Source organism: Thunnus albacares, chromosome 9 (genome assembly GCF_914725855.1).
Source record: "Thunnus albacares chromosome 9, fThuAlb1.1, whole genome shotgun sequence".
NCBI classification, from domain to species: Eukaryota; Metazoa; Chordata; class Actinopteri; order Scombriformes; family Scombridae; genus Thunnus; species Thunnus albacares.
The window spans coordinates 21,669,965-21,681,475 of record NC_058114.1 but is presented as its reverse complement, the minus strand read 5'-3'; the positions used below and the strand labels follow the sequence as shown (position 1 = coordinate 21,681,475).

Here is an 11,511-nt window from a genome sequence, read left to right as displayed (position 1 = left end):
CTCTCTCATGACAACTGTACAGGGTGATTTTTTTTTATATAACTCACCCGTTTAAATTTTATTAAGCCGTAAAATTATGCATAATGAAGGACATGGCTGCTTTGAGTGACAGGTCCGCCAGCCACTAGGTGGCTTGTTTCAGCCATTCGGCCTGCCTCTTTGCCCATTTTTGATTGGCTGGGAGTTAGGCAGCGTCACGCACTGCCAAGATGGCGACGGCCGGAGCGTCTCACTTTGAGCTTCAAAACCGCTCCTCAGAAACCAACGGGTGACGTCACGGTAACTACATCCATGTTTTTATACAGTCTATGTTTTTTTGCATCCGTCAAAAGCCTTTACAGAGTTGTTTGACCACTCAGAGCCACCGTACACGCAAACAACACAGCCTCGAAACACTGATACTATCAGCTCCAGCAGAAAAGTTATACACAAACTGACAGGACAACTATTGACCATAATCTTGTCTGTATGTCGCAGCGTTTTGAGGCTGTGCCCTGAATATCTGCGGATCCAGTCAACCTTAAAAATTACAATCTTTTTTTTTATTGTATTTCTAGTCATTCAGCCAATAAATTTGTGACCCACAGTAAGGTTTTCAAGCCATCCACTTTAATGAAATGTCAACTCAGATTACCTTTTTAAATACTTAAGTTTTTTCACATGAGCAGATATAGTGTACACTTAAAGTTACAACATACAGCAGATCCACATATGGATGTATTTAAAACCATATTCTCCTCATAATACAATATTTGAAGAATGAACTGAATGAAGAATCAGCCAGTGGTGCAGCAATCAGGCAGGATTTCATTTGACAGAATGAAACAGTTTATGTGCCACCTAGAAAAGGAAAAGAGGAAATTCATTAATGTACACAAACTACAGTATATACACACTGTCCAAAGTCATTGTTTCAGACAAATACAGAACTTTCAATATTACTGAAGTTACTGTTTGTAACATGCAGGCTATAAGCAATTTCTTCACATTTTTTTCTGTACAATTCAAACTGATGTGCCCCTGCTAAAGGCTAATGCTTACTGGACTGTTCATAACTGTAAGACATGCAAAACAAAAGTTATTTTCATGCACCTTTTTTGCAATCTTACATAATACCACAGAAGTGTGTGTAGTGTTGGAATCTTTTGTCAAATCAAAGGATGTGGAAATTCATGAAGTAGCTTGTATTTCAGCAACACATCAAGTTAATCTGTTTTTGGCCATTAGAGGAAAATATGCTTATTGGTGGTGCACGTGGTAGCCAGTTTACTTCTTGGATTTAAGGTCAGCTGTGAGAGCTGAAGCCTCACTTGCAGATATTGGATAAAGTTCAAGTTTGTGAAGGTCTTTTTCCCCTTATTTTTATCTTAATTTATTCCAGCATTACAATAAAGATTAATGTCAGTCTTGAGGTGTAGTGCTGAGTAGTGATGCAGGGACACAAAGCTTTCTGAAACACTGAATCAAGATGAAGCCAATGTTGAAAATGGCTCATTTAATACAGTCAAAATGGCTACATCTGCTGGGCAACTCTTGATAATGCTGGTTGTTTATATTTGAGACCATGATCAAGCAGATTGTCAGAGTACAAGTGGTGTTACTGCTTTCATTAGTGTCATTTTGGTCAATAAAATCTAAACCATAAATCTGATCGGTGTTCATATGAGTCTATAGCTCTGTTGCAGATTGAGAAGTACATCCTGTATTCAGTTTTCCTGTGACTTTGGTTGTGGTCAAGTAAGCTGAATCATCAGCAAAACTGTTGCTTTGAAAGGTAAATACTGTGTCAAAGCTCACGACCTTTTTCTACGGTAATGGGAGGGCTGTGAAAAATTCTAATAACCGCTAATTTACTAGCTGATGTCACCTCAAGAAAACAATATGAATTATGTCATTAGAGAATGACACATTAAAGTAATAGAAAGCTTAGGTGACTAACACTAAAGGTGCTCCAAATTAGCTAGCATGAACCAGGGCCACTGTTAATGTAGCTTACTGATGTCTGTGCTAGTAAGGGTATGCTTGTCAAGCTGTCACACAAGTATATGTCATTAATACAATAACTAGTCAATCATCTTGGCTTTTTGATTTTTTTTTAAATGTTACTGTTTGGCCCAATTGTCAATTGGTGGATGTCACACTTACACAGTGGTCCCGAGCATGGAGGAAGTCAAAGAGCTCCTCGGTACAATCCTCCTCCGTTGAAGATCGAGAGCCAACTCTGGTCTCACATTCCTCCAGACGCGCCTGAGTGTGGATGCAGTGCTCTGTCTCTGCACACTTCTGTCTCATCGTTTCAAGAGGATCCTGAAGCAGATTATGCAACATTCAGAATATATAGCATATTAAATGTCCTTCACTAAAAGACACTTGTTCAGTAGACGATCAGGGCTACACTCTATCAACCAGGATAAACTAAATAATGGAAATACTGCAATACAATTACATTCAACACAAACATCAGCCTCCAAAATTACAAATTGAAGTTGTAGCTGATGTGCTCTGTGTGTGAGTGTACATGGGGATTTTTAAGGGGATAACAAAGACACACAAATAGACAGAAACCTGCAACCTTCTTTTCCCTCAAGGTTTCCCTAAAATCTGTGTAGGGTTTGAAAATCTTCAGTGAAAAAGAAGTTTACAGTGGTAAGTTTTGAGGATTGGGGAGCAAAGGTCTCACTTGTATTTATAGATATAGTTCCAGAGGGGAGGGGTGGCAATGGATAAGACCTGAAACGACCCACTCGTCCGGTGACAGGAGGTCTAAATATCGTCCATATCTTGTCCTTCTTGGCTCTTAACAACGACTTTTAGTTTGCCAATTCTAGTTCCTACTGCCAAGTTCAAAATCTTCTTTTACTACTACGATAACAACTACAATAAAAAGGTGGTCAAGCTTATGATAAATGATACAGGGGGTAATTAACACATTTTGTGCATGAAGTGAGTCTTCCATGAACATACCACCATGTCTTCTTCCTCCTCCTCCTCTTCTTCCTCCTAAAATACAAGACAACCAAATCAATTACATCATTCACTTCCAGCTATCAGACTGCTGCTAGCCAACTATCGTTTTTTTAATATAAACAACACATTCAACAATTAGAAAGCCAGTATTACGGACGATAAAATTGCTATGTCACTGTGATTTAGCTGCAATGTCTCTCTCGACGATTACTGTTATGTGAACATTGACGTTGGCTAATGCTAAGTGCTAAGCTAGGTTAGCCGCGTTGTGTTAGCTTGCTAGCTAAAATTACCAAACATTACTATCATAGGTTAGTTGTCCTACGTATAAAAAAAGATACTAACTTCCTCAGGCTCTCCATTCATGATCATTTTCTCCTCGAAAACCATGATTTTGATGTCCTTGTCCTAAGGTGACCCGGCTGTCAAATCTCGACTGTTGGAGGACGCAGCAGATGACGCGAGGCTCGCGAGCAGCAAATCGCTGACAAGTCCGCGAAAGCGCACCACGCGGTTTCCGGTCATTAGGCTTTCAGAACAAATCTCCCATCCACCAACATTGAAGTAGCGAATGGGCTCAAACGTCTAAGTCTTTTCCACAACAGTACCTTGTAGGTTTCAGTCGCTTGGATCAATTTGACCAAGAGTAGAAGGCAACAGGCACACCACTTGCTTAATCTCTCCTGTGGTGCAAGGAATCAACTCCCCCGATGATCCAGTTCCAAAGGGAAAAAAAGTCAATTCCTACACTCACTTATCTCTTTGTTGACTTATTAAACATGTCAACGTGTCGGTCACAATGACCTTTCGTAAGACACTTGAGTCATAAAGTGACATATTCAATGATTGTATGATAGTCCACAGCTATGTTGAGGTTTGATCTCTCTCTCTCTCTCTCTCTCTCTCACACACACACACACACACACACACACACACACACACACACACACACACAGCAAGTCACTCGTAAAATTCCCTCAACTGTCAAAAACATAGAATATCTATAATCTTACACAAAATAATTTTGATATTACTAATAAGTAGGGGTGCAACGGATCACAAAACTCACGGTTCTGATCGTATCACGGATTTGAGTCTCGGATCATTTTTCGGATCAGCAAAAATAAATAAATAAATAAATTTTAAAAAGGGGAGACAAATAAAACTTTGTTTTCCATATATTCAGTATAACACTTAAAGCAAAGAACTTTTGGCCATGGCCTTAAATGAAAACAACATTCGAGATGTCCAATGTTTAAATAAAATCTTAAAATATATAAAATATTCAATGCTCAGTTGTTAAATTAAGTTGCAATATGAGGCATCATACCTTCCTCTTATAAGCATGGTAGTGAATGAAACAACAACCTGTGTCCACATCATCGAAACTTGATGGTAACTTACAAACATGAACACACGTCTTGTCCTGCAGCTTGTTGAAGGAGCCAGTGCAGATGTCACTTATTGAATTAACTTTACATTGGCCCATTTTAAAAATCTGTACTAATTGCAAACTTCTCAATTTAAAATATTGCATGAAGCCTTTAAGATAGTCAATTGACATTAAAATATATTTTTAATGAATAAACTTTCCATATATATATTTTTTTAAATCCGTGTGCTACTTCAGGGAAAAAAACACGACAAGAAACAGACCAACTTCCACTGCTAGGTCATGTGATTTCCTGTCAACTGCAGAGGTGGAGGTCCAAGAAGTCTGCCTTCATCATCAATTCTTTAGAGGCCAGTCCTCAATTATTGATGGGATGTAGCAGTCAAGATATATTATCTTAAAGTCCCCCTCCTTTCAAAAATGTGTTTTTCTTTGTTCCTACAACTGGATGTTTGAGCTTCACTGTGCAGAATGATGTAAGTGTAGAGTTTGACACTAGAAGGCTGTTTTCACATTCATCTGCTGAAATTGGAAAGTTTCTCTGTACTCATTTGAAAAAATCAGATTTTAAGGGGTGGGCCCATACAAGCATGATTTGTGACATCACAACTAGTTTGGGAAGCCAACCGTGGTCAAATATTCAACTTTAACAAGTGTGATGTGGAAACCTGAAGCCTCCAGTGCACAAACATTGAGAATGGATTCTTGTGTACAGCAGTCAAACTTTTAAAATTAACAAAATTGGCATTTTCTTATATTCTGGAATTTCTAATGAGGATTTTAACGTGGTAATTATACTTTTTTTGTGGAAAAAAATATCAGACACACATTATTGTTCCAAGCAGACTTTTTATATGTATTAATACATGTTTGGAGATGAGCTTTTAAAAAGTCAATTTGAACAAATACCAGAGGCAAAACTAAAGCTACAGAGTAGAGTGTGGATTCAGATCTCTCTGATATAAGCACCCTAATATTCGCACTTTCACTCACTCAGTAAAGTAGCAGTTTTTCGCCCACAAAGTTGTTACAGTAGATATTTTGCCTATAAGAGTGTTTTATTTTGAAGTCAGAATTGTCTGGCAGACAAAACTGTGGTCTGTGTGTTTCCTTGGCCAAAGTTATGAAACTCTATACTACCATCATGTGCTGAAAAATGGTACTACACAGGTGGAAAGAACTAAGAAATTGAAGATGCACTATATGGCCAGAAGTATGTGGACACCAAAATCAATATAAGCTCACTTTTGGCGTGGTTTGAGCTTGGCACGCTAATTAAGGTAACGTGTAACGCAGAAAACTTATTGGCACTGTAATATAATTTGACAATAGTATTCTTCCAATTTTGTGGCAACAATTTGGGGAAGGCCCTTTCCTGATTTAACATGACAATGCCCCTGCGCACAAAGCCAGGTCCATAAAGATTTTTGCCCCTTAGTGTGTTGTGGAAGAACTTGACTGGCCTGCACAGAGCCCTGAACTCACCCCTCACACCTTTGGCATGATTTTTAATGCTGACTGAGAGCCAGCCCTCATTGTCCAACATCAGTGCTCTCCTGATGGTCAAGTGGTCTAAACGCATGCCATTTTTACTTAAAGGTCACCTTCATATCCAGCCTGGCACCAAGCAAACTTCATGAAAATATCACAAAACATTTCTTTGTTGGGCAGCTGTGGCTCAGGAGGTAAAGCGGGTCATTCAGTGGTTTGATGTCTGACTCCTCCTGTCTCACCGTGATGGTTGCACGAGCACCCTGTGTAGTAGCTTGCCATCATTGGTGTGTAAATGGGTGAGTGAGCAGCAGATTGTAAAGCACTTTGGATAAAAGCGCTATATAACCAGCCATTTACCTTTTACCATTTGCTATCAGCTCACTACCTCATGGTTTTGTGGCTAAGTTGGAGAGAATTCCTGCGGCCATGTTCAAAAATCTTATGGAAAGTCTTCACAGTAGAGTGAAGGCTGTCATAGCAGCATTTTAAAAGGTTGTGGAATGAGATATTCAACAATCTCCTATAGGTGTAATGTTTGGTTCCAGTAAAGTGAAAAAAAGTACAACTCAAAGAAGGAGATGAAAAAGTATTTTCTTGAGCATGACAGTGCTCAAATAGAACTTATGATAGTGTCTTAAATACACAGACAGAGAGGAATGAAGACATGTTGGTGGCTACCAAAGCATTTCTTGGTTTGATCATATGAGCCAGAATGAATGGCCATAAAAATCAATCACTTAAAAAGTCCTACAAGCCATGTCCGTGATTACACTTTACTTTATTCACACCATTTTATTATGCTATATTATATTACAACTTAACAGTATAATTAAATTTATTATATTTAATTATACCACTAAGTAAGTTATATATAATTATTTTAGGTTCTTTGACTAGTTCATATCCTTTTTTCCATGTATCAAGAGGTTTAAGTAAAACCGGTTGGCCTTTGTTGTATTGCCAAGAGCCAACTACATCAAGCTTCAACCTCACTGGGGAGAGAAAGGTGGTGTTATTGGCTCTTATATTAAACAAACAAAACACAAACAAAACACCAGCATTCATGGATCTATTCTTTTATTTTTAACAGACATGTTTCAGCCAGAAGCCATCATCAGCTTAATAAAAAACAGAAAAAATAACAACATATATAAACAAGTGAGGTATATAAACAGGTTATTGGCTGTTGGCAACACAACATCAGTCTTATCTGTAATTGGATCCTATGTTTACTGGAATGCCAAGTGTCTGCTGCTCTTTACAACAGTTTTCATCCTCACTGCAGATTATATTTAGATCTGTCGGCTGGTCAGCTTCCCTCGGGGACCCTGGGCTTTTCCTGTTGTGGGCAGCATATTTACAGTGGACCACAACAGGACCCATGAGAGTCTAACACACGTAGATCAACCAATGTCAAAAATGCAAGAGGTCAACTGAATCTTCCTGTTATATCTCAGATGGTTAGTGACATTATTCTCTACTCACTGTCTTCATCCCATTTTCCCTCTTTTCCTTTGAAAATATAAAAGTGTGTCAGTAGTAAAGGTAAATTAAACAACACCATTTTTATAACACGGATTGTCAATGTTTCATATTTAATGTGTAAAAGAATTTTCCTTAATTTCCATCATTTTACCTACATACCTAACTTGCTCAACTTTCCCATCAGGTGTAGTTTCCAGTAGTGGAAATGCATGAGAGTAGCAGAGGTGTTTTGCACTTTCAACCCTCAGATATTTTGGATTTGGCAAGAAATCATCATCTTGGATGAATTTGCATATTGTGCAAAAGACATCATTGGCTATAAAGGTACACGGCAAATCCACAGTGACACATTAAGAAATTAACACAATTGAAACTTAATTTTCGGCATAATTGTGAAGGTAAGTCATTCAAGCCACACTTAGTCATCAACAAAGCTGTCTCCAACATCTGCTCCCTGGTTTTTGGTCATTGCTGCAAGTATGGTGATGAGAAGTTCATGAAACTGATGAAGGTGTTTGACAAAGCTTTCCACATAGAAGACTCTGTTTGGGCACAGGTACTGCATTTTAAAACTGTTAATGAAATCAAGGTACAACTATGCAATAGATAGTAAACAAACAGCTCAAGATGGAAAGATGCACAAGAGCTGATTATTTCAGTACGCTGTCATACAAAGACTCATCCTGCTGTCAGAAATATCTTATCAATAAGTTGATGTCTCTGCAGCTTTACAACTCATTCCAGCACATCTGCAAGGATGTGAAGGACGTCATACAAGTAAAGCTTAAAGAGCAGACCAAAAAGGCTACATCAACCTCTACTTGAATGAAATTCAGATGGTGATTGACAATAGATGTAACTCGGTGTTGCTTATGATGATGCTCAATGTTAAACATCATCACATTTTCATATATCTGCTTGTTTTGAGGAATAGGTCAGAACTAACCACTGTCAGTGTGTTGTACTGTCATGACATTTCACTGTGTGGCACCACTCCTGGTTGGTATGTGTGTGAGAAGTGCAAAGACTAAACGTATCATGGCCTCTGCCTTGCAGCACTATCTTTGAAGCCCTTATCTCTAGCGGCGTACAGCTACTTTTAATCTAACACAGCAAAGTTTTTAAATGTTTTCAAGGTTTCAAAAGCTCTTCAGTACAGATTTCTAGGTTTTTACTCCACAATTAATGTTGAATTCAAAGTTGCCAACATGAAAGACTATCACCTACTTTGAATTGTTCTGCAGCATGCTTTAACACTACATGTATTTGCATGTATTCTCAGAATAAGTGGCTGGCTGACAGTACTTTTGATGAGTAAAACCTGGTTACGTGAGTCTTGGATCTATTTGTGGCTGGCTCTGAGACCACATCCACCACCCTGCACTGGGTTTTCCTCTACATGACAAAGTACCCTGAGGTCCAGGGTAAGAGCACTGACCAGGCCAATGAAGCACATGGGTAATAATGTGCACACTGGTGATGCCAAAGCAAATTTGTTGCTGTTAAATTTGTAGATGTAAAAATTAACACCATTGTTTCTGGTCCACTCTCATCGACTTTGTTTCATCATTCCTTTTACTCCATGCTGACGAATATTGTGCAATCACCACTGTCCTTCACATCTACTAAATGTCTAACTAAGATACTGTCTATCCTCTTATGACTTGTTGCAAATCAACAGGGACACAAATCAGTCTTTACTGATGTGGTAGTAATGCTGCAAAACTGCATTTCCCCATAAACCTTACAGATGTACTGTTGCAGCCTATTGATGAACTACTGTTTCAACGTTTGCCTTCATTGTTTCCCTTCTGTTGCACAGAAAAAGTCCAGGCTGAAATCGACAGAGTGTTTGGACAATCCAGACAGCCATCCACATCGAGGACTGTGCCAACTGTTGTGGGAAAATCCTCAAATGGGCCAATTAATCTTCAGGTCACCAACAACTTAGTATTAAACTCAAAACTTATTAGAGAAAGACTCAAAGAAATACACTTGAAGCTGGTAGAGTTCAATGTGAATAGGTTTACTCTGCATAAAGAGCAATACAAAGCAAACCGAGGCCTTGATCCCGGGATAAAGAACCTAATGCAAAATCATAAAACATTAAATTATATACCTCTCATAACCACTCCTAATGTGGAGCTTATTTTCTGAAGTCCACCTTGCTTGACCTTTCACATTTCTCACAATACACATGGCCTAGCTGCCTTCACTCATTGCACACAGAAAATCAAAATGTGACATTACTGATCATCACCTTCCAAATTCCCTTGGGAACTGTCTCTTATTGACGTAAATGTTATCTTTGAACTCTCACTGGCATATTTGTTTGATCATGGAAAGGCAGTTTTCCACCACACAACCTGCCCCACACTGATGCTGCCATCCACGAGATTCAGAGGATGGGCAACATAGTTCCTCTCAGCTTGCCTCATGTTACCAACAGGGATGTACAGCTGGGAGGCTGTGCCAAAGGTAATTTCTGATAGTGTGATAGTGTGCATAGTGCAATAAATGACATGCAGTTTTCTCATACAATATTTATGAATTTTTATTATGATCCAATCACCAGGGTATAATGGTAATTCCCAGTTTGACCTTGGTGCTGTTTGACAAGAATGAGTGGGAAACGCCCTTCACCTTTAAAAACCTTTCACCTTTAACTTTCTGAACAAGGAGGTAAAGTTTGTGAAGCTGCTTTCATCCCTTTCTCTGCTGGTGAGAAACACAATCATTTATTTAACTAGTATCTGTTTATTCTGGAGCTTAGGTCCTGTCCCAGCATACACAGACAGGCCCAGAGGAAACTCAAAGAGAGAACTCAGACTTGAAAGAGGCCAGGGATCATAACTAAGTCCTTCTTGAGATGAGTGCAAGTCACTGAGCCACTGTATTACCATAACACTAATTACTGACTGGAAGAATTCACACATTCAGCATTTTTTATGGAAGGCTCATGAATATATTCAGGCCAGGCTGGTACATTTTGTTTTGGATTTGCAGTGATAGTAATCTGTTTTCCTCTTAAGGTAAGAAAAGTTAAAAAGACTATGAGCTGGGAATGTTGATGGTTATTTTATCCTACTAATAGGCACTAGCAGGGCCTAACAAAACTGTGAGCCACAGAAAGTTTCAGTTTGTTTTCTTGTCTCAGGTAAGCGGCTGTGTCTCGGGGAGAACCTGGCCAGGGTGGAGCTTTTCCTCTTCTTCACCTCTTTCATGCAGCACTGTGCTTGCCCCATGCCCTGCTTTGGTATTACTCTTTCACCCATTATAAAATCTGTGCCACCATACATGAAGTGTGGTCCTCTAACTCAAACTCTTACATGTTTTTGTATTTCGTATATGTATTTTTTAAATTCTTGTTGTATACCAGAGTATTCAGTTTAATTCATAATGTATTATCACCATGAAGTTCTTCTGCTATATTAAAAGCAGTAAAGGGTAATGGTTTTAGTCATGACCCAGAGTGCTAATCTTCAAGCTGTTTGGCCAGTTTGGCCACTAACATCGTATTACCTTATTAAAGATTCCCTCCACACATTTTAAGACATATATAAAATACTCTACTTTGAATAATTATTTGTGTGTAATATGGTTTTTCCACAAAAAAAATGTTCAATTATCTCATTAAAATCCCTAAAATGACATCTACTCCTCCCTGATTAAACATTTTAGTATCTATGAATATGCAAATGTTATTCCTTTAAAAAGTTTTAGTTAGATACAAACTGTTTCCTACTTCACTGTAAGGTCCATTCTCAGTGTATGTGCGCTGGAAGCTTCCAGTTTCCACATCACACTTGTGCAAGTTGAATACTGGACCACGACTGGCTCCAAACTGGTTGTGATGTCACAAATCATGATCATAAGTATGCACGCCTAAACTCAGATTTTGGTGAGCACAGAGAAACTTTCCTTCCACAGCAGATGAATGTGAAAACAGCCTTTTAGTGTCAACCTCTGCACATTCATCATTCTACACAGTGAAGTTCAAACATCCAACTGAAGGAACAAAAGGCGTGGAGGGGGAATTGAAGTTATTCTGGCTCACGATTTAGCAATACAAATGCCTATTTACAATATACATCCAGCACACATGGAGCAATACTAACATTTATATAGTGTCATGTTTCTGCCACCTGACAAATGTTAGTACAATGTGTTTT

At 38.6% G+C, this 11,511-nt stretch overlaps 1 protein-coding gene and 1 pseudogene across 1 annotated transcript; one reads left to right on the top strand and one right to left on the bottom strand.

Moving 5' to 3' along the window:
- Positions 1 to 587: 587 nt before the first annotated feature.
- On the bottom strand, positions 588 to 3,465 carry LOC122989130 (cytochrome b-c1 complex subunit 6, mitochondrial). The gene is made up of 4 exons (XM_044361811.1): positions 3,313 to 3,465; positions 2,965 to 3,000; positions 2,146 to 2,307; positions 588 to 840 (listed from the first exon to the last, which is right to left on the bottom strand). Exons 1-4 carry the CDS (start codon positions 3,355 to 3,357, stop codon positions 808 to 810), a joined length of 276 nt encoding a protein of 91 aa, XP_044217746.1. The 5' UTR covers positions 3,358 to 3,465; the 3' UTR covers positions 588 to 807.
- A 2,681-nt stretch (positions 3,466 to 6,146) lies between these two features.
- On the top strand, positions 6,147 to 10,899 carry LOC122989104 (annotated as a pseudogene).
- Positions 10,900 to 11,511: the final 612 nt, after the last annotated feature.